Genomic DNA, 22,754 nt, shown 5'->3' on the forward strand with positions numbered 1-22,754 from the left:
CACATTATACTATGTAAGCATGTACGGTCTCTGTACAAAGAAATATACATGCAAAAGAATGTAAAAATCTAACTGAAATCATAAAGGAAACCAATACACAAATAATAATTATGAGGTTATGAATACACATCCAGTTTTGATTCCAACTGCCTTTAAAAAGTTTCTGTACAATTTTACAAGGAGACATGAGCAAACAAACAAAAATCCAACAAAAGAATAAATAAAATACATTGGAGGCTGCGAAGCTTTAACTGCCAGTTTATGGCTCAAAAGACCCAGATGTCTGGCTGGCCTGGGGGCAGGCTGGTCTATGTGAGTAGATCTCACCTGGCAAAATAAAAAGATATCAAGAGAAACTCAGGTGTGCCTGGGCACCCGTTTTTCTGTTCACAGCGCCCCCAGGCCAATGCGAGTTGACATAGTGACACAGGTTTAGGAACGCCAGCTCATGATGATGGGGGATTGGTTGGCTTAACTGGCTCAAAATCCAGCTCAAAATCTAGCCAATGTGTGTACAGAAAGTTTAAAAAGTCTAAAAAGTAGTAAATGTCCACACTGGTTTTGGAAAAAAAAAAAAAAAACAACAAAAAACTTTGGCATTCTGCATAATAGCATGATCCGTTTGAAAACATTATCCTATTATCCAGTTTTATATTCAGAGTACGAAATCACGGGTTTTCTTTTAACAATCTTCAAAACGGACAAATTTCACGAAGAGTTAAATTTCCCAGAAGCAATGGCCCCGGGCTACGACCCCCACCCTCCCCCCACCCCACTCCCCGACACGCACAAAACCATAAAGCTCACCATACGAATGTGTGCTTTTTCTATATATTTATTACAGGTACAACAGAGGGCCTCATAAATAGTTGCATAAAATGTTAAAGCCACAACATTGCACATGATATGAAATAGAACAAAAAACCAAACCAAACCAAAAAAAAAAAAACCAAAAACAAAACCAAGTTCCGCAATGAGTGCATTTACAGTATTTTCATCTGTTTGCTGCACGACAATCTGACGGTTTGGGCTGGGAGTCAGGGCAGGGGGCAGCGGGTCCAACCGTATGTCCTCGTTTGATACACAGGGTCCTCTGGCCCCCAGGGGACACCCAGGAAATGGGTGGTCATGAGGGAAGATGGTGGGGAAGGACAGACTGAAGGCAGGGTCAGTCTTATGTACAAGTAAGGCCTACAATTCATCAGAGCAAAACGATTCGTTCTAGTTTTATGCAGAAGTCTGAGGTTGAATGCATGTTTCATTAGTCGGGGTTGCGGTCCTAGCGGGGCTTGGTGAGGGGTGTGGGCGTGGCCACCAGGCGCATGTCTGTACCAGACAGCGGTGTCTTTGTTCAGGTAGTGAACGCCAGTGGTTGACCAGAGGCGCCTCCTTTTCTTCAGTCAATCCTGAAAATGTGGAATTTGAAAAATTCTATTTCTGTTCATTAAAAAAAGTGATCTGTTCTAGTTGTGTTTTTTTGTTTTTCTGTTTCCCAGAACCCTGACTAGAATACTGTGACACAGCGGGCTCCCTCTGCCGGCCGCAGCGGTTAGTGCAGGTCCTCCACCCCGGCGCGGCTTCCGTTAGGAGGCAACGTCACACGATGAACACACCGATGAACACAGCGGCAGAGGATCGCTTATCCTTTGCTTGCTTGCTTGTTGTTTTTTTTTTTTTTCTCATCAATATCCAAATGAACAGCTGATTGGCAGGTGAAAGAGAATGAGAGAGAACATCCAGAGAGGTCAGACTCTAGGCAGGAGCCTGCTCTGAAGGAAGTTTTTAACGCTACGGAGAGGCCCAGCATCGTTCTGGTGTTTGCGCCGCTCAATGAAGGAGCTCAGTCTGGACGTGTCCAGCGTGTCCGTGCTCTTGCCGTGGCCCGCCTGCAGCCAGTGCTCCTGCAGGGACAGGGCCGCCGAGGGCCGCGTGCCTGGGTCCTCCTGCAGAAGGAAGCACACAAAGTCCTTGGCCTTCTGGCTCACCCCCTGGAAGTAGTCCTCGGGGAAGCTAAAGTCCAGGCGGCAAATGTTCAGGCAGGTCTCTTCCACACTGTCGTCCAAGAAGGGGGACACACCGCTGAGCAGCACGTAGGCGAGCACTCCAACGCTCCACGTGTCCGCGGTCAGGGAGACGGGGTTGCCCAGGATGATCTCGGGGGCTGAGAACTCGGGGTTCCCCAGCAGCGGGTGGATGTAGTAGGTCGTGTTGAGTTGGACAGCATCTCCAAAGTCGGCCAGCTTGATCGTGGGCTTTGCTGAGCTCTGATCCACCAGGATGTTTTCGGGCTAGAAAACAGGAGTAGATGGTCATTGCCAAGGCCCCGACCCATCTACTGAGGCACAAGAAGCCCACAGAGAATCTCCTCTGGCTGGAGATGCCCAGGGGCCTTCTCATACAACGCTGGCCATGAAACCTGGCTCACTTCTCCCAGGACTGAGAGTCATGATTCTCTTTCCCTTTCCCACATTATTTAAGTTCTGCAGGAACCTGCTCAAAGTCTCATGAGCTGTCCAAAGACCTCAATTGCTTTTCTAGCAGTACATTAATTGCATTATGCCACCTGAATGTAAACTCTTAACAGAGATTAGAACATCAATGTTGATCTGGGTTCTCATTACCTACCACCACGTCCTTGTCCCCAGGCCCCAGGGTGGAGTGGGGTGGGGGACCTAGACCCGGATCCCAAGGACAGGTTGTTGGCAGAGTCTGGTCAGCTACATGGCCTAGAGGGCCCCGCTGCCAACCTTTAGGTCCAGGTGTGCGATCCTGCAGTTGTGAAGGTATCGGATGGCTTCCAGCACCTCCCCCAGGTACATCCTGATCTTCCCTTCGGTGAGGTTACCCCATCGCACCACGCAGTCCAGAAGACGGCCCTGGTCGGCCCTGTGGAGGCACGCACGAACGGCAGGGTTAGAGCAGAAAACAGCGACACTTTAAAAGCCTGCAGGAGAACTGTGACAAAGAGTTCACAGCTGTAGCCACTCCCAGCTGGCCAGCTTCTCGAAGCACACCGGCGTCTCCAGCACAGGAGGCCCTGGACCTGGGCTTGGACACTAACCCCTCATTTCACCTTATACCAGCCCCTTCAGGTGGGTGTGGCTTCAAAGGAAAGCCAGGCTTGAGAGGTGAGCCCCAGAAGCAGGGGCAGACCCAGCCAGAGTTGGTCAGCCTAGGCCTGGTCTAGTAACTTCACAGCGGATCCCTGGGCTGGCCTCTCTTGGGCCCTTCTGACACCTGGTGTTTTCTGTTCTGGTGTGTGGTGAGGAGTTCCGGGAGATGTCCCAGAGCTTTCTAGCAAGAGGTTTCAGCTGTTCAGCCCTGGATGGGCCCATGGAAAGTGCCCAGGTGGTTCTGGGGCGACCCTGTCCTGGAAATGAAAGCATTCACAATTCCTCTAAGGAAAAGAACAGCCAGGCGTGAAGCGCTGAAAGAACCTGTGGGTGTGGGGGCCGGCGTCCATGTCCCAGCGTCAGTGGACCTGAGGTGGATCCATGAACAGCTTAGCAGTTTACAAGTCGTGACTGCTGGGAATCTACAGTAATGTTGGAAATCAGCCCCTTACCGATGGGGGACAGGAACTGCTCAAAGGCTCCAAGTACAGATGTTTTGTGAAGATGTTGTTGTTGTTGTCAGGTGCCATCGAGTCGGAACCGACTCCTAGCGACCCCATGCACAGCAGAACGAAAAAATGTCCGATCCTGGGCCAACCTCACTACCGCTGCCACACTTGACGCCATCAATGATGCCACCTGGCTGATCCATCTCATTGGGGGTCTTCCTCTTTTTCTCTGACCCTCCATCTTACCTAGCATGACATCCTTCTCCAGTGACTGTTCCTTATGTGCATAAGGTAGGGGACCTCCACCCTGGCACCACTGACTTCTGGATCCGGGGTAACCATCTATTGAAGGGGTGCCCTGGGTACTGTGTTTAGTAACACCCTTCCTGGTCTCTACCCTCAGGAATTACCCAACCCACAACAAAGTCTCGGACTATTTGCTCAGCATACAGGTTAAATAAGTATGATGAAAGAATACCTTTCTTAATTTTAAACCATTTAGTGTTCCCATGGTCTGTTTTTGAGTTATGGTGTTGGAGGAAACTATTGAAAGTGCCATGGGCTGCCAAAAGAACCAACAGATCTGTGTTGGAAGAAGTACAGCCAGAGCGCTCCTTGGAGGCTGAGATGGCCAGACTTTGTCTCTCATACTTTGGACATATTGTCAGGGAGGATTAGTCTCTGGAGAAGGATATCATGTTTGGTAAGGTGGAGGGTCAGAGAAAAAGAGGAAGACCCCCAACTAGATGGACTGGCAAAGTGGCAGCATCAGTGGGCTCAAGTGTGGCAATGATAGTGAGGTTGGCCCAGGATCGAGCAGTGTTTCGTTCTGCTGTGCATAATAAGGTCGCTATGAGTTCGTACTGACTTGATGGCACCTAACAACAACAACAACAAAGTCAGTGTGATGTGGATGTCACCAAACCCGCTGCTGCCGAGCTCAGTCCACCTCACAGTGACCCCCTGGGACAGAGTAGAGCTGTCCACAGCGTTTTTGAGGTTGGAAATCCTTACGGAAGCAGACGGCCACATCTTTCTCTCACTTAGTGGCCGGTGGGCCTGAACCATTGCCCTTTTGGTTTAGAGCACGACAACAAAATATCTCCAGATCCTTTCAGATGTCTCTGGGGGTTGAAGGGTAAGGTGGCCCGGGTGAGGACTCCTGTTCTAGGGCCACAGGCTTGTCAACAACTGAACCGTTTCCTGAGGCTTCATGTGGAAACCACTAGCCCTTGGCTGTGATAAAGGGGACCTGCACTCACCCACTCCTCCTCATCGCCCTGGTTGGCAGGTAGCCTGAGACAGCACTGGCCCAGATGGGATCCCCTAGACTGAAGGCATTACTTGTCTCTGTTGCCGTGTGCCGACAGTGGATCCGTTTTTAAGGTGTGGCGATCCCTCAATTCCTAGCCTCTATCGCTCTTACTCTGGAGTCCTGGTGTGGATCAGCACTGGACTGTGAACTACAAGGTCAGTGGTTCAAACCCCCCAGCTACTCCTTGGAAACCCTACACAGAGGGTCACTATGAGGCAAAACTACCTTGACGGAACTTAACATCATCGTCCTTACTGAGTTAGCCCCTCCCTCACACAGGAGGATAAAGGAAGCCCCCAGAGCTGAGACTAGGATCTCAGGAGGGAAGTTAGGTCAGGTGTATACGCACATTTCCAGAATCAGGACGTAACTGGTGGGGGTCTCAAAGGTGTCCAGGAGGCCAATGAGGAGGGGGTGCTGGAGGTTCTGCAGGATTCCCAGTTCATGGGTGACCTGGTCACGCTTCATCAACTTCTTGTTCACAAACTTGGTGGCCACGGCTCGCTTGGTTCCTTTCTGATCACACTTCTTGACGACAGAGAATCTGCCCCTGTGAAAGGTGTGGGAGACAATCAGGAGGCACTGAGCTGTGCCAAGGGGACAGTGGAGTGGTCACCACTGCCTGGTGCCCGAGTCTTGCCCACTTGGTTTAGGCGCCGTGGGATCATGTGACCCCAGTGACAGTGGTTCAGTCTGGCCTTGTCACTCCTGTCTCCTAGACCCAGAACACATTTCCTCGCCTTGAGGCAGGGTCATGTGACGTCCTGTGACCCAGTGAACAGGGCATAAGGGACACTATGAGACTTTCTAGGCCAGGCCTGAAACAGCTTCCCTTTGCGCTCTCATGGAAAACTTTCATCTGTTGAAGACTCCTGGGAGCCCGGCTCGGTACCTGCCTCCTGCTTGCCTGCTCCCGCCTCCTTTGTGAACAGCAGCGTCTAGTGCATCCCCGTCGAGTGCCCGATGCACATGTGCTGTGTGAGCAACCTCGACCGTTTGTGTGGGAGGGGCCGAGCGCGTGTCTCCAGTTCCCAGGGCCTGTCGCACTCCGTGAACCCACCTGGGGAGCCTTACTTGCAGTGAGACTCCTGAACTTCAAGCCTAACTCCACTGTTGTCATGAGATTTGGGGAGGGGAAGGGGACAGGGCCTGGGAACATTTCCTTCTGTTGGCCAGCAGGTCTCATGAGTTGGGACAACAACGAGGAGGGGAAAGTAATCGAAGCAGGCCAAGGGGTAGGCTGTGGTGGATTAAAGGGGGCAGCAAGTCCTCTGCCACTCCCCGCAAACACTCCACGAGGGGGCTTCTAGGTCTCCTCCTTGAGCCTGGGCTGGCTGGGTCTGGTTTTGATGCACATAACATAGAGGAAGTGACACTTAAGAGACCACCTGGCTTGTCTGTCTCAGAATACTCCCCCTCATTGTGGCCGGGGCCAGGCTTGCTAACTGACCAAGGGCAGGAGACAAGACTAGCCACCAGACCATCCTCAGCATGTGAGAGGACGATCAGTGCCCTGAAGACAGCCGGCACAGTGGGATGTGCTGTGCTCCCGGCCCAGCTGGGCAGAGAAGAGGCGTTTTAATAGGGCCGGGCTCCGTGGGCGCGTGTCTCGACCTCCCTCCTCCTGCAGGTGGCTGGGCTGGGCAGCAGGGGTGCTGGAGGCACTGGGGCCTCCTGACTGCTGCTCTCTTCCATCAAATCACAGCCGCTTGTTTTCAATCTCCACACACACAGAACTAAGTGTGAAGAACACATTCAGCTTTTCTCAACTGGCTTTCACCTACCAATCACAGGATGGGTGAATGAACTCTCTCAAGGGCAGAACAGAGCTGGAATGACTCAGTACACAGAGTGGATGGCTCAGGGCCTCTCCCTTAGAACTCTTGCTGAAAAAAGGCTCTGGGGAAGGTGGGGACAGATCAGCTTTCTGTTATCATCTATGGACTGTACAGTGTATGGTTTTTGCTTTTTCAGCCTTGAGGTGTACCAGGGTACATCGGACTACTTTCTGCAGGACTCTGGTTTCATATCATACCTGCCGAGCTCAGCCACTTCAGTGTAGAAGGAGTCAAAGTTGTCCTTCCAGGTCACCACGATCCCATCACTGCCTGGACCTGCAAAAAGAGCAGCGCTGCCTCTAAGCATGAGAACCAAATACCCACTGTTATTTCAATTCTGACTCCCAGGGACCCTAGAGAGCTTGCCGGGTGAACCAAACCAAACTGACTGTTATGTTAATTCTGACTCAGAGCAACCCTAGAGGATTCCAGAAGGCACACACAGGTGAACCAAGCCCACCCACTGTCACCACTATTCTGACTCACAGGGACCCGATAGGACCCTAGAGGATGTCACAGCTCACAGGTGAACCAACCAAACCGATTGTCATCATGCAGATTCTGGCTCAAAGCAGTTCTAGAGGACTACAAGCTCAGCTTCAGAAGAGCTGCTTGGTAAGATATCCCCAGGCTCATGCTGGCCACCATGGTGGACATTTGAAGTGTGGTCTGAAGGAAGACGCAGTGCATGTGTCACATGTACACTAGATATGCAAACTCAGTATGGAAGCCAAGAATGCAGAATAGCTCAGTAAGAATTCTGAAGACGATAAACAAGGTCCCTGGCAGCAGTAAGGTTAATGCTCAGCTTTCAAAGGAAAAGTGGTGAGTACTCCTCCAGTGGTTTCAGGAGAGAGCCCCCCCCCGGAAGGTGACAGCCCAGGATGCCCTCTGGGACACTTCTGCTCGTCACGTGGCTTTGCTGCAAACGCTCAAGGGCACCCAATAACAAGAGAGTGAAGAAAGTAACAACCCCATTGTATGTGGCACTGTGGGTTTAGGCGCCAGACCGCAAAGCCGTTTGAACTGTAAGGTTGGTGGTTCCAGCTCACCAGCTGCTCCTTGGAAACCTTATACAGGGTCGCTGTGGGTCGAAAATGACTCAATGGCACTTCACAACAACATAGAAATCACACAGCATTAGGTTTAGAAAAACTTAACATTCCTGAGAGTAATGACTGATGTAGTGTTTACGTGGCACCGGAACAAAGTCAAGTCACCCCCTCTATAAACCAAACCCACGGCAGTCCAGCCCAGGCCAATTCACAGTGACCCACCCTGGAGGACAGAGAAGAATTGCTCTGTAGGATTTCTACCACTGTAAGTCTCTGCAGGAACAGACAGCCTCATTGTTCTCACATGGAACAGCTGGTGGGTTTGAACCACCACTGTTTTGGTTAGCAGCAAAACGCTTAGCCCACCTCACCACCAGGGCTCCTTAATCTTCTCTGGTTTACCTGCTGGAAGCATCTGGGAGTACAGCTCCGAGCTGTCCCCACACCTTCCCTGGTGGCCTAGTCTGGCATGATGTCACAGAGCCACGCGTCTCTCCACCCTGACCTCCTCCTCCACCTGCCCTGGGCTGCTTTCCACCTCTGACCTGCCCTGGGCAGCAGTGAGTTAAGTGTGCAGATACTGGTGGAGAGGTCAGCAGTCTGACCCCAGCAGCGGCTCCGTGGCAGCCTGCTTCCATAAAGGTGGCAGGCCTGGACACCTATGAGGCCATTCTTCCCTGTCCTGTGGGGTTGCTGTGGGTCAGAATCAACTTGGCCGCAGTGGGGCTTTACTACGCAGCCTGAACGTTCGTGATTTCATCTAGGTGGTCACTTGGAATGGCATTTCCTTAAACCATGTTTCTTTCTTAGGGCTCCACGAGGGGATGTTACCTTCGCCATGAAGTCCTTTGGGGTCCACTCACTGTTGGACTCATCTCCTCCCAGAGCTACCAGCCAGCACCTCTGCTGGGCTCCCAGGTGCCGGCACCTCTATGTGACCGGAACTCCACAAGGTCAGCTTACGGGGAGCAGACCAGCAGCCAGCACATACCATGTGCTCCTGACACACTCCCTGGGGGACACGTGCACGAAGCCAGGGCTTTGGTTCAGTCCCTTGAGACCAAGGACCTTCCTGACTGGGGGCGTGTCTGTGTGGGTGCTGGGACTCTGGCCAATGCTGATTACACTATTGCTGACTCACTGAAGACGCTTCTCCAGTGCAGTGCGGAGACAGTGAGCGGCAGCTGCAAGCGTGGTGACTGTCCTTCATGTCACAGAATTGGACATGCAAAAATGCCTGAAATGGCTAACAAGTGAATGGGCCCATATCTCAAGCAAATACTTCCTCCTCTTTTTGGCCTCCTTCTGAATAGGTTTGCTTGTTTTTCCTTTATTAAATAATTGTCTTCATGATCACATACATGCAGGTATGTGCACCGGCCTTCAATGTCGCTCCACAACCAGTGTCAGACGAGGAAATGGAGCCTCTGCCAGCCCACCCAAACTGCGCCTCCTCCCTAGGGGCCACCACTGCCATGACAGGCGACATGGCAGGGTTCACATTCTCTGTCCTTGTAACATCCTTGTGGGCACAACTCTGCTTGCAGCAAGCAGACTCAGCATTGCCTCTGGAAGGCCCGATTGGCTGAGGAACAGCCCTGAGTAGGTTCGAGGCTCTGGTGGTTGGTAGGAGAGGAAACCACCTTCCTCCCAGACAGCATAGGGACACCAAACTGGACAGCTGACAGACACACCAATGAAAACAACAAAATGCATTGATGGCTCAGAGAGGATGCTAGGAGACGGTGTGATCCTTAGAGAATGGGCTGAGATAAGGAAGATGCTATTCTTCTGAAGACCACCAGGGGAAGCAGATGGATGGTATGCTAGGAACAAACTGCCACATCTGTTCACATCTCCCAGCAGAGGCTCCCATCTCTCTAGACACCCTGAACTCTCACTACTGTCTGAAGGCAAAGAGCCACCTACACACACTCTGGCCTATCTTTTAAAGATGAGAAAGTCAATGGTTCTGTGGTTTCAGACTCAAAGTTTTCTTCTTCCACCAACAATCTAAGATTCGGCATGCTTTAATGACGTTAGAGTGTGTGAGGTAAAGTTTTTGAGATAGATTCCATTTCCTGTGTGTACACAGGGGGTGCTAGACCTCCATTCACCTGTGAGTTTGGATTTTCATGCTTCCTCTGGGGAGCAGTGGGCACCCTCCTCAGCCTTGCATGGACTTGTGGGCCTTTCTTGAAGGGCAGTGAGAAACCAAACCCGAGAAGAGTCATCTACTAAGACTGTTCACACCAGACAGAGGTGTGGGAGGTGAGGTTTAAAGGGGCCCATGTTGTGGGCGCCGCCCCACGTGGCTTATGGCCGAGTCCAGGAGTGAGTGAGTGCCTCAAAGCAGAACTGTATGAGCGCCTCCTCAGAGTGGTCGTGAGGACCGAGGACACGGGTGGGCGCTCACCCTACCTCACTCCCTTCTACTCCCTTCATATTTCTCTTCTAAATGACACCGACTGTTAGATTCTCTGAGTCAGAGAGTCACCAGGAAGATGTGACAACAGAACGTGTCTGTCAGCACCAGGCGTACAGGAAGCCCCTGCGACCAGCTCAGAGACCATCTGCTAGAGACTTGGATGTCAAGTGGGGTGGTCAGCGACCTTGATCGTTCACACCTCAGTCAGCACCCTCCCGGGGACTCTGGTCGGAACTTGCAGCTCTTGTCAAGCTGGGGGAGGTGCCATGGACTCGAGGAGTGCCCACGCTGGGGCTTTCCTTGGACGGGACAGCTCACCTAGAACCCTCAGGCTGGCCGACGACGAGGCAACACCCATGTCGTTCACTGCGACACATGTGTAGAGGCCGTCGTCCTCTGTGGTCGCACCAACGATCTTCAGAGCGGCCTCTCCCAAATCACTGTCAGACGGGGACATGTGGGTGTCAGGAGAGTACAACTCCCCCCTCCCCTGACAACACACCGCATTCTGCATTCTACACCCAAGCTTTCTCCAGGGTCCCAGGGAGTCAGGGGCGCAGTCTCCCCCAGGGTCCCAGGGAGTTAGGAGCCCAGTCTCCCCGCAGGGTCCCAGGGAGTTAGGAGGGAGCCTGGTCTCCCCGCAGGGTTCCAGGGAGTTAGAGGGAGTTAGGAGGGAGCCCAGTTTCCCCGCAGGGCCCCAGGGGGTTAGGAGGGAGCACAGTCTCCTCGCAGGGTTCCAGGGAGTTAGAGGGAGTTAGGAGGGAGCCCAGTCTCCCCGAAGGGTCCTAGGGAGTTAGAACGGAGCCCGGTCTCCCCGTAGGGTTCCAGGGAGTTAGAGGGAGTTAGGAGGGAGCCCAGTCTCCCCGAAGGGTCCCAGGGAGTTAGGAGGGAGCCTGGGCTCCCCGCAGGGTTCCAGGGAGTTAGAGGGAGCCCAAGCTCCCCTCAGGACCACAGGGAGACAGGAGCCCAATGGTGTAAAGCAGTTCCCATGGTGTCCCCTTCCCAAGATAAGTGATAACAGAGGATGACTGGGGAAGCTCTGAGGGGGGCACCTATGCTACATACTGTGACCCTGCTCCTAGACCGGCCACCCTGCCCTGAGGGTCCTTTACCTGTAGGAGATGCTGTAGTGACCATCGTTGTTCAAAGTGTTATGTTCGGGGCCCTTCCAGGTGATAGAGGCCTTGGGGCGTCCACAAACGCGACATCTAAGAACAACGGTTTCCCCTGTCTCACACGTGACCTCACTCAATGGAATGACAAATTCTGGGGGAACTGAAAATGGGAGGAGCAGGTCAGTGCGAGGAACCCTGCACCCCTCCTGACTCCACCGATGCTGCTGACCCACCAGTAAGACCCAGGCTGGTACCCGAACCCGCAAAGGCTACGCGCATACAACGTAAGACACTCTCCCTAGCCCGCTAATCTCCAAGATGAGAAGTAAAGCAGTACCAGGACTCACCATCATAAATGTAGTTGGGATTGAGAAGCTGAAATGGAAAAGCAAACGTGTATCAACTCAAATGAAGAATGATTTTCAGGGGTATTACCTTTAGTCCAGAGCTATGACTCTTGTCCAGAGATGAGGAGAAATATGATTGGACCTGCCTGGGATCAACCACAACTGACGATGTTTATTCTCACCTCCTCTAAATGCACGCACAAGTGCCATGCCGTCTGCATCCGGGTGAGCCCCCACCCCCACCCCACCCCCCGGTCCTCCCAAAGTGCTCAGGTCCGTTCAGAAGGGTTTTGATTTCCCTTCAGGTACGATCTCCACAGGTACAGGGGGCAATCTGGTGACTGGGTGGCGCAGTGATTAAAGCAACTGGCTGCCAACAGAAAGGTCCGTTTGAGCCCACCTGCTGCTCCACAGCAGAAAAAGAGCTTAAAATATTGCTTCTGTAAAGCTTTATAGGTTCAGAAACCCCATGGGGCTCTTCTGCTGTGTCTCACAAGGGCACTGAGTCAGAGGTGACTCGATGGTAGTGGGTAAGAAGCTGGATGTAGCGGCCCAGGGAGGGTTGCTAAAGCAGAGGAATGTACGTGGTCCACGTTGGTCCCTCCCCTCTGGTCGGAGCCCCGAGCCCCATCACGGTAGCCCCGTGCCGTTTTCTGAGATCCGGTTCGAAGCCTCATGTTGCTCTGACATGTGTACTTGGTATCTCACCACAGGGCGCAGCAGAGCCCACTGCAGACCCCCAGCTTCCTGTGCTCCGGGCAGTCCCGGGACCCACTCACCTTCACAGACACCTTATTGCTGAGACCTTCGCGTGATTTTCGGTAACCGTTCTCCAATTTGCCTTCCCTTTTGCCGTCTTTATCTTTTTTCTCAGGTTTTTTTCTTAAACGGAGTGCTGTGTGCCAAGATGCTGACTTCCTAAGGGGGAATCACATGTCCTCAGTGCGGTGTCTTTCCTCAGGTGTAGAAGGGCTTCATAGACCCTTGGCCGCAGCGGTCACTACTAGGAAACTAACTGTTCTTGGAGTTCCAGGAACCAGGGGGCAAAACCAGTCATTTCTCACCTCAAGGGAAAAGGACGGCAATTCCCAGGGGCCCAAGCACACTTCTCGAGGAAACCAAGTGTAAAGGGAGTGGTGAACCACGAGCCAGGAGTTCTAGTGTAGTGGAGGGACAGACAGGACGAGGGGACGGACAGGTGCAGGAGTGGGCTCAGCAGCCTGAACCCCAGCCTAGCTGCCAAAGATGTTAGGGCCGAGCCCGGGGCTGTGTGGACCCCCACAAACCAAGGAAGGGGTTAACCAGAACCTGAGAGAGGACCCTCGGCCTTGCATCTCCCTTAGTAGACATTGCCGGGGGAGTCAGAGGCTTTAAAACCTGCATCCAAACTGGACTCCACTGAAATGCTGTTCAATGTAGCAAAGTGGTTTCAAGTTTCTGAGGTGACTAAGCTTCTGGTACGTATGAGGTAGGCTCCGGGTCACCACCTGCTGTTTACAGGTGGATACGCTCACTCACATTACCCAGAGGTCCCTGGTAGGGACTAAGTCGCTGTGAGCCAGCCCACTTGGTGACCAGTCCACGTCATGTGTTACTAAATGCAGGTTATGGAAAGAACCTGCTAGAAAGCGCCGAGAGATGGGAGAGAACGTCCCCCTCACTGTGATGACACATGCTAGTGAGACGTGAACTTGCCCTAATAAAGTAACAGAACTACCTTCCCTTCCACACACGCGTGCCCTTCCAGCTCTGCATGTCTATTTCAGCAGGAGCCCTGGGGATGCGGGGCTTAAAACACCCAGCTGCTAACTAAAAGCTTGGTTGTTGGAACTTGCGTCACTCTGGGGGCTAAGACGAAACTGCCTGCCTCCCATAAAAACTGACCCAGCAGTGGGCGCCGAGGAGCAGAGTCCTACTCCGTATAGGGTTGCTATGAGTCGGAATCAACGTAGGCAGCGTCTGCCGTATCTCATGCTTGCTCCTCCCGCCTCCTGCTGCCCGGGGCCTCCTGGGTGGGGGCGGGGGGGCGCACACTCACTTGAGGGTCCCATCGGGGTTCTCGAGGACGACTGCACTGGTGTGCCCCAGGACGAAGCCTGGAATCCAGCCCTCGGCGGCGGGGCACTGGTCAGTGGCGGCTCGGAACACCAAAAACATGTTCTGTTGGTTGCTGGCTAGAATTTGAACGACCTCTCCTTGGTAGACGTTTATCTCATCCTCCTTCACTGCCGTGTAATCGTGTGTCACCAGCATGGTGGAGATATTGCTACTGCTGCTACTTTCACTCTGCAGAGGGGACAGAGGCAGATGGGATTGAAGTGAGAGGCTGCTGACGTGCATCCCCCTAGTCACTGTACTCCAGGACCACCTGGGGCAGGTCTACCAGATGCATAGGAAGGCGAGTCTAAATGCTTCTCCACTCCCTCTTTTGGTAACATGGTGCATCGTTTTCAACAATTTAAAAACCAGGTTTTCTCCAGAAAGCAATCTAGGACTCGTTAAAAACGATGACTTTAAATTTTTCTGTGTGTTTTTAGGAGAAGGCCGATGATGATTATGGTCCGACCTTGCGTGCACCCTCAAAGCAACAGCTGCATCCTTGTGCTTGCTGACATCACACTGGATTCTTCCCAACCCCCACACAGCGTAGGGATCGTAACAGTAGCTTATTAAACTCAAAAGCCTCAAAGAGTAGCTCTTCAGCTCAGCGACAGACTAGATATAGCCGAGAAGTCACCAAATCGGCTGGAGGAAATGTTCCTGAAGAACCATGCTCAGATGCTGGCAGGCATGCCTACTCATCTCCAGGTCTTCCTTCTACGACTGTGAAATACCTGCTCAGAGTACACCCAGGGCTTGGGGCACTGCACCTGAGTGTGGGTGAGCGAAGGTCCCGACAGCCCTGCTGCCAGGAGGACACGTGACCTTGAGTGGGTGGCACCCCCACCCCCACCCCCCCGAAGCCCTCATGGTGGGTCCAGATGTCTTTGGATCATGACTGTGTCCTCAGTCTCTATCGCAGTAACTAGTATGCAGTAGGCACTCAACAATGCTCAAGTCAGGGGTGAGACTATATGATAACGAAGATTTGATTGCTTAAGATTGAGAGCTGAGTGGTGTGAGCAGCTCAGAAGGAGCCAGAAACCCCCATGCCAGCCTTGTCCCCACTCTCATTACACAAGTGACAGGTGTGTTCCAGGAGAGCAGGCCAGAGAAGAGAGTCTGCCAACACTGTACTGTGTCTTGCTCAAGTTCTCTCTGGCCACAGCCGGGTCAGCATGGACTAAGGGCCACACCCACATATACCCCAGCTCCAACAAGCCTGGGTAGTGCAGAATTAGTCAGAACAGACAACCTGTCACATTTGCTGTCAACCCTGGTGCTACTAAGCTGGAGCTGATGAGGGTGGTGGCTGTGAGCAGAGCCTGGAGGAAGCTCCTCTCTTTAGGGAGGCAGAGTCTGGGGGAGGCCCATAGCCTGAGCTGCGACCTCAAAACTAGGGCCTCATTTAAAACCCACACAAGCGCTACCCACTCCCTCAGCAATGTGGAGGGCTGCTGGCTTGCTCCTGGCCTCTGGAGGCCACTGGGCTCAAAGGCCCCAGTACATGCTCAGCCTCTGTGCATGTGTTTAGATAACTGCAGACTTTCAGAATTCGTACTTTATTACTCAGACTTATATGGCAATACTCAGTGGTTATGAGATGACAAAGATGCTAGAAATTTTAAATAAAAAGCCACTTCCGTGTGGCGGAGCTGCTTTGGGACATGTATCACACCAAACTGTGTGTCCTTGTTTGAGAATCTGGCTACAATAACAGCTACCCCTGCTTTCTGAACAGCTAGGTGCTGGGTGGTCATGCAAGGTCTACCTCAGATCATGCTCCCAGATATCACCTGACTTGTGAGCCTGGCCCTCACCTGACACACAACAGTGGGTATGGGGTTTAACCATTCTGCCCAGGACCCCTGGCCTGTGAGTGACCGGCTGGTGCACCGTTAGAGACCAAGTCAGGGAGCCGCAGGCATGGTATGCACCCGCTCAACCGCAGTTCAGTCTGATCCACACCTGCTCTGTCCTGCTCTCGACCAAACTGTCTGCAGATGGGGGACCAGGGCCCAGGCTGTGAGAATGACTAAGCCGACCCAGATTGGGGGGTGGGGGGGAGAGAGAGACTGTCCCTTGTAAAGAAATACTGATCCTGGTAGACATTTCAACTCCCATTTTAAAGGCTCTAGTACCTCCCATCGCCCCCCCCCAGGGCATCTCTGTAAGGTATTCTGACTCATCTAAAACACTGCTGGGGTCTCTGGGAGGGGCAAACAGTTACAGTACTCAGCTGCTAACTGAGAGGGCACCGTTCAAGTCTAGTTAGAGGCACCTCTGGAGGGAAGTCCTGATGAAAAATTGGCCACTCAACATCTCTGACACACACAGGGCCGTCACCAGTTGGAGCCAATTCAGCGACCACTAGCTCTATAAAACATGGTGGGGCGATTTTAGGTGCTACCTAGAATGTGTCTGACCTCAGGGGGTGTCTGAGGGATTAACTTGGAGGTGCAGACTGAAAACAACTCCTGCGGCCCTCAGGCGAGGTGGGCTTGTGTTCCTCGTGGGCCACAGGCATCTCTTCCTCCTGCTGCCCACCTGCTGCTCTAGGTCTGCCTGGAGGGTCCCCTGCTCCACAGGACACAGAGTGACCCCGTAATGGACACTTCAGTAACATGGACACTTCAGTAACACAGCCACTGCAAAGGAAGCCAGGCTGAGCACTGATCTTTGAAGATGAGACTCAAGTATAAATAAAAATATCAAGACTCGTTAGCGCAATGGCTGAGTTTAACAAAATACATTACAAAAATGTAGGCGGAAAGGACAAGAACAACTCTACCCACCAAGGCAATACGAAAAGTCCAGAAGAAAGGGAAATACATGCAAAAGCCAGATTTTCTTTCTTTTCTTTTTATAAAGAGAGACAGAGACCCTTTTTCGGGAAATATATTAAAAATTTATAAAGAGCTCAGACAAATACTCCTTAGTACGACTCTATTCACTTGTGTGCGCCTTCAAAAAGTGCCACCGGCCGGGCCACCTGCCATGGAGGAACAGTGGGTAGGATAGTGTGGAAGCCACCAAAGTAGAGAACACCCACCCCAGCAACCCTGAGGTTTCAGGGCACCACAGAAGCAACAGGCAAAGGGGGTGCCCAGACACCGCAGGTGCCCCCTCTGCAGAGGTGGGTGAGCACCGGGTCCGGCCCCCCTGCTGGACAGTGGACCCACTCCGCCGGCATCTCCAGAGGAGCCCCCTGGCTGCAGTGACTGCCCCACTGGGCAGGCTCCTTCCCCCCTTGGTCAGCGCAGTGCGCTCCGAGTTGCTGCTGGACATTTTCTTGAGGGACTGTTTTTTCAGCAGAGGAGTGAAGAAGGCTGCAAAGATCATTTAAGGCATCAAAGAGCCTGAGCCAGCGGTGAGCAGAGCTTAGAGCACAGATTCCAGTGACTACGGAGGCGTAGGGAGAGCGCCGGGATGGGCGAAGGCTGCTCACTGGAAGAGCGGACACACTTACAGATGGCGCGTTCGGAGGGTTAGAGACCGGCTCAGTCTTGTTAAGGAGAGACACACAAAGCAAGGAGAGAGTTAGTGGCAGTCACTGCGTCCGCCGCGTGTCCGTGAGCGCGCACAAAGCGACAGCGTCTACGCGGTCAGTGCGCAGGAGGCCGGAACGTCGAGGACGACAGCGCAGCCGCAGAGCCAGGAGTTAGTAGAGGGCAGACGGCGAGGCGCGCGGTTTAGAGGAGTCGGCGGCCCGGGCTTACCCCGTTGCTCTGGGTGGACTGCACGGACTGCTCGCTGGCCGAGGAGCACGTGCTCATGCGGTCCGCGTCCTTGCTGGGGGCCGCGTGGCGCTGAGCCGGCCGCTGCAGGGAGTCGCTGTCCCCCGGGAAGGTGAAGGAGCCCGGCCGGCTGGCGGGGGAAGCAGGGCCGGCGCCCCACAAGGAGCCCCCCTTTGGCAAGGGGCTGCTGGGGGGGAAGGGCTCCTTGCCGAAGGGCGAGGGGAACGTGGCAGCCAGCGGAGAGCTCAGCGGCGAGGCGGCTCCGGGCCGGGGTTTGGCCAGCGCCAGGGCGCCCAGGCTGCCCCGGGAGCGACTGTCCTCCACCGATCCCCGCGCCTCCTTGGCATGGCCGTTGGTGGACTTCCGGGGGCTCTCCATCACCTTCATCTTGGGAATTGGCTCAGCTTCTCTGTCGGGAGGGGGCCTGCTCGGCGGGCTTGGGGGAGCCTCCGGGGCGAGACTGCTGCTGGGAAGAGGCAGGGGGGCCCCGTGAGCAGACGTACCTGACATCTTGTCTGCCTCCGCCTGGCTCGTGGCGGCGGAGGAGACCAGCACTGGGGAGTGGTGTCTGACTGGCTGGGGGATCCTGGAGGGCCGGCCACGGCTGGAGTTGGGCATCCCACCGCAGCTGGGGCCCCCACTTGGATTGCTGCCACTGCTGCCGCTGCAGCCGGGACCCCCGCCACCTCCGCTGCCCCCTCCGGCCCCGCCATGGTTCCTCTGGTACTCGATGGGGGATGTCAGGGCTGTAGGAATACAAGACACACAGAGGTCAACATCAGCTGGAGACAGGAAGAGGGGGCATCAGACAAAGGGATGAATACCCCACAATAAAGACCTAGCCCATCAATGTTGTTCAGTGCTGTTGATTTGGTTCCGACTCATAGCAACCCAATATAAGCTTTCCGAGGAGCAGTGGGTGTGTTTGAACTGCCGACTTTGTGGCCACATTTGTCACAATCTAAACTTCCCAGCTGCTCTTTGAAAACCCTATACTGGGATGCTACGAATGGAAACCGACTCAAAGGCACTAATAAGAGCAACACACTCCTCCCTTCCCCCTCCCCCAGAAAGCAGGGGGCACAGGTCAAGAAAGGAATAGGAAGTCTTCTGTCCCAGTCTGCAACAGGAAAAGCTGAATTTCCTTGGTGGCGGGAGTTACGCAGTTGATGGGGCCCAGAGTGAAGGGGAATGAGGGTTCATGAGACTGACTCCCCTTCTGCACCCCTTTCCACGAAAGCAGAGTCAGTGCTACTGAGAACAGGCCCTAAGGAGATGCACGGGTACCATGCCCTCCTCCCCCAGGTCTTCCCCAAACCAGACCAGTGGCTGAGGTACACAGGATACCGGCTCTACTTGGTGGACCTAACAAAGGTGATGTGACAAGGCAACTCAAGACAAGGACCCTGTTGGTTGGGTGTGAAGCTCTCAGATTAGGGACTGTGTTTTGTTATATAATCAATCATCTGCAGGAAAAAATGGGAAATGTGCCAAGCAAAATACACAGGAACCATTAACGAGAGTTCTTAGGTGTTAAAACCTTTGAGAAACAGGTGTGCTGACTCCTACCCAGGAGGCCCCTGACTTGTTTCACAAGTGCAGCTTTGTTCTAGGAGAGGAGGACGGAGACCTCTGCCAAACACTGACTAATAAGGAAAAGGGGGCTAGCTTTCCCCGCCATCTCTGGAAGCATTTCCTTCAGTTGTGCAGAGCATGCAGTGCAGGGATGCCCTGCTCTTCTAGAGAGCGCTTTTATGCCACTTTGCTTTCACAGAATATACCTACATCTGTACTTGGTTTCCCTATCTGAAAGATACTCAAAGAAAAGCAAAATTACCCTTCTTGTTTCGTGGAGCCTTATAACAGGCAGCATGCACCCCAAGTAGTGAGAGTGGGTGATGCTACCAGACACCTTCCCTGGGAACCATGCCACCCATGTACACTATAATTTTGTATCAAAGGGCTTCGAAACAGTTCATGGAAGATTCCACTTTACAACATTCTTCTGAGGTCCCGCTGGACAGGATGTATTTATTTACCGTACCACTCACTGCGTCACTACACGTTAGTGTATTTTGCTGTGATTTAGTTGGTCATTTTTTTGGGTCTGGGAATGCTCAAAAATTTTTTCCCATATAAATTTATGGAAATCATTTCTTGCTTTAAGACATTTCAGCTTATGAAACATTTCCTAAGAACGTTCTGCTTTTAGATAGTTGGAAAATGTGTAAACTGTAACATCATGGTCTAATCATGTTTGCAACTTTGGTGGTGGTTCATTCTTTTATTTAAAAGAAAATGCGTAAGTTTAAATATTTCCTAATAGTTATGAAGTTTAAGTTATTTCCTCACAGATAAATGCCTGGTAGGCAGACTGGGAAGCATAGGTGGTTTGTGATCACTGCTACCTGAAAGGTTGCTAGCTGGAACCCACCCAGACGCTGTGTGAAGGAAAGGCCTGGCCAGGCTGCGTCCATAAAGACTGTTGTTGTTGTTAATGGCCATCCAGATGGTTCCGACTCATGGTGACCCTGACTACGGTGTCTGAGGCTGTAAATCTTCACGGGATCAGAAAGCCTTATCTTTCTTCCTTGAAGTAGCTGGTGGATTCAAGCCACTGGCCTTGTGATTCGCAGTACAGTGCTTATCCTACACAGCCACTGTGCTCCCATGTGATTAAAGATTAGAGCCAAAAAAAAATCCTATGGAGCTATTCTACTCCAAACACATGGGGTACGCCATGAGTCGGGCTGACTTGACTGTAGTTCACGACTATAGAGTATGTACGCCTGGTATTTAATGCCTCGACATAGGAACAAAGCATTGAAAGAATCACACATTCAGCACGTCCACAGGAGCTGAAACTCCCTCTGTAAGCTCAGGGACGACTCAGCCCCTTCCCATAGATAGAGCCGTCCTTCTCTCACCATAGAAGGAAGGCATACTCAGACTGCTGATTACCATGTGGTCCAAAGTGCCCTGCGACCTTGCTGTTTGGGCTGAGTACCTGTGTACCTGGAGTCCTGATGTGGTGATAGAGGACAAGCACTAGACTGCTGATCACAAGATCAGGAGTTCAAACCCACCAGTCACTCCTTGGAAACCCTATACAGGGTCGCTACAAGTTGGAACTGAATCGATGGTAGTTAACAACCACGGCCTGTGTGCCTGGTTCTTGAAGGTTCTGCAAGGTGTGGGACAAAGGACATGAAAACATTGTATTGGGCTGCGACTTAAAAACAGGATACTGAAAAGGACTGACAAATGATGGCCCAGGCGTTCAGACACTGACTGACTGACTGACTGACGTCTGGAAGTTTGTCCTGAACACCAAGTGAAGATCAGAGTCAATGCTGACCTCAGCAATACACAGCAAGTGAGAGAAAACCCAACACTTGTTAATGTGGCGTCAGGTCAGGAGGCTCCTGTCTTTGTCTAAGTGTTTCCTCCAAGTCGTTCTGCAATTTCTCCATAATCCTTTGGGGTTGGCCAGCAAGAACAGAAGTCGGTCTTAGGTTTTTTCATGGAGGAGGAGATGTAGGTTTACAATGGAATCTACACCAAGTCTAAAGTGGCCCTGATGAATGCCTCCAAGTCCTGTGGCCAATCCCATCTCTCGCCCTATATTCTGGATACGCTCTAGGGTTCAAATGCCATAGACCTTGTGAGACAGAATGGGGCAACACCCAACACCCAGACGGCCAGCTCAAAAACCTGACTCTGCCATGAACCACTTGTGTGCCTTTACGCGAATGATGAATTGGTCTGGGCCTCCACTTCCTCATCTGTAAAATGGGACCGGTACTAGTACTTGCCACATGGGTTTGTTGTGATAAGGCACAAGTCAGTGTATCATTATTATTGGTGTGTGTCTGGAAGGGAAGAGAGAGACACACATACGCAACAGAAACAGACATGCTTCATTACCGTTTAGAAAATTGCGCTGGTTTTCTAAGATTTGGTTGATTTCATGAATCCACATCTGCCGGACACTTGGACTGGATGAATGCAAAACAAAGGTCTCCACCACGTCACCTGTCCTCGATGTCAGTGCAAATTTACAGGGATCACTGTCCACGTTTTCCTCCAGGCAAAGGCAGCTCACCTGGAAAACAGTGTCGAGCTCTGACTGCCACCAGACAAGGGCAAAGAAAACTCTGCCCACAGTCAAAGTGGAAACCAGCACTCTTCAGGTAAGCTACTGTTTCTACTGCGTCTTGAGGCTTTTTAATGCTGTTGTAGATGACAGTACTCGGCTATGAAACAAATGGGTAGTGATTCAGATTCACCCAGAGTACCTCAGAAGAAAGATATGCTGATCTACTTCTGAGACCTCAGTCCTTGAAAACCCCACAGAGTACACTTCTACTCTACAATACATGGGGCTCCCATGAGTCGACTCAAGGGCGATGGGATTTTTTTGGGGGGGTTTGTCTTTTTCCTGGTACCAGCAAGACAGACAGGACACCTGCCTGGCCCCTCCCTGAGCCCAGCACATTTGCACAGGAGATCCTTGCTGGGTGAACAGAAAGAACATGATGTTAGAAATTGCCTCTGTCACAGCAGAAAACCTGATGGTAGGGATCGTTACTGTCAGAGCGGGAGACTTGAGACCCGAGTCTCATGTTTAAATGTTTGACATGGTCCTAGAGCATGTGAAGCACAGAAATCATTCCTGAGGAAACCAAACAGCTGTGCTCGTGGGGAGAACTCTCTTGTTCCATGTGAGAGACCTGGGTTTGGCTCCTGCCCTGTGGAGCTGATGGGGAGCTGCCACCCCCAAGTCCACAGGAGCTGGTGGGCTGTATGAAACTGAACAGGTTTCAGTGGAGCTTCTGACTCGGATGGACTAGGAAGAATGTCCTGGTGATGTACCTGTGGAACCCGGCCAGTGAAAACCCTCTGGAACACAGTGGTCTGCAGTCAGTCCTGGGACTAGTCCAGGACTGGACAGGGTTGTGGTGGTGTGTGTGGGGTTGCCAAAAGTCAAAGGCTGAACTGACAACTAACCACAACAGTCACACAGAGATGTGCAAGAGATGGTCACATACGATGAAAGGAGTGCTGGGGTGAATTTAGAAAGACTCTAAAATGGAGCCCTGGTGTGGTGCTGTAGGATAAGCACTGGACTGTTAACCATAAGGTTGGCAGTTCAAATGTACCAGCCACTCCTCAGAAACCATATCCAGTGTCATTATGAGTCAGAACTGACTTGATAGCACTTAACACCAAAAACAACAACTCTCAGCACCAACCA

The 22,754-nt window shown here is 52.4% G+C and overlaps 1 protein-coding gene across 1 annotated transcript in view; it reads right to left on the reverse strand.

Moving 5' to 3' along the window:
• Nucleotides 1-1,745: 1,745 nt before the first annotated feature.
• TRIO (trio Rho guanine nucleotide exchange factor) overlaps nucleotides 1,746-22,754 on the reverse strand; it is a 275,442-nt gene continuing 254,433 nt past the window's right edge. Inside the window, exons 46-56 of the mRNA XM_006874154.1 lie at nucleotides 21,425-21,602; nucleotides 17,480-18,243; nucleotides 13,699-13,946; nucleotides 12,440-12,578; nucleotides 11,661-11,688; nucleotides 11,311-11,473; nucleotides 10,517-10,638; nucleotides 6,913-6,991; nucleotides 5,227-5,427; nucleotides 2,748-2,886; nucleotides 1,746-2,288 (exon numbers count right to left, since the gene is read on the reverse strand). Of these exons, the coding sequence (XP_006874216.1) occupies nucleotides 1,746-2,288; nucleotides 2,748-2,886; nucleotides 5,227-5,427; nucleotides 6,913-6,991; nucleotides 10,517-10,638; nucleotides 11,311-11,473; nucleotides 11,661-11,688; nucleotides 12,440-12,578; nucleotides 13,699-13,946; nucleotides 17,480-18,243; nucleotides 21,425-21,602 (2,604 nt within the window). The remainder of the gene's footprint in view (nucleotides 2,289-2,747; nucleotides 2,887-5,226; nucleotides 5,428-6,912; nucleotides 6,992-10,516; nucleotides 10,639-11,310; nucleotides 11,474-11,660; nucleotides 11,689-12,439; nucleotides 12,579-13,698; nucleotides 13,947-17,479; nucleotides 18,244-21,424; nucleotides 21,603-22,754) is intronic.

This window comes from Chrysochloris asiatica, unplaced genomic scaffold (genome assembly GCF_000296735.1).
Source record: "Chrysochloris asiatica unplaced genomic scaffold, ChrAsi1.0 scaffold00264, whole genome shotgun sequence".
Classification (NCBI taxonomy): domain Eukaryota; kingdom Metazoa; phylum Chordata; class Mammalia; order Afrosoricida; family Chrysochloridae; genus Chrysochloris; species Chrysochloris asiatica.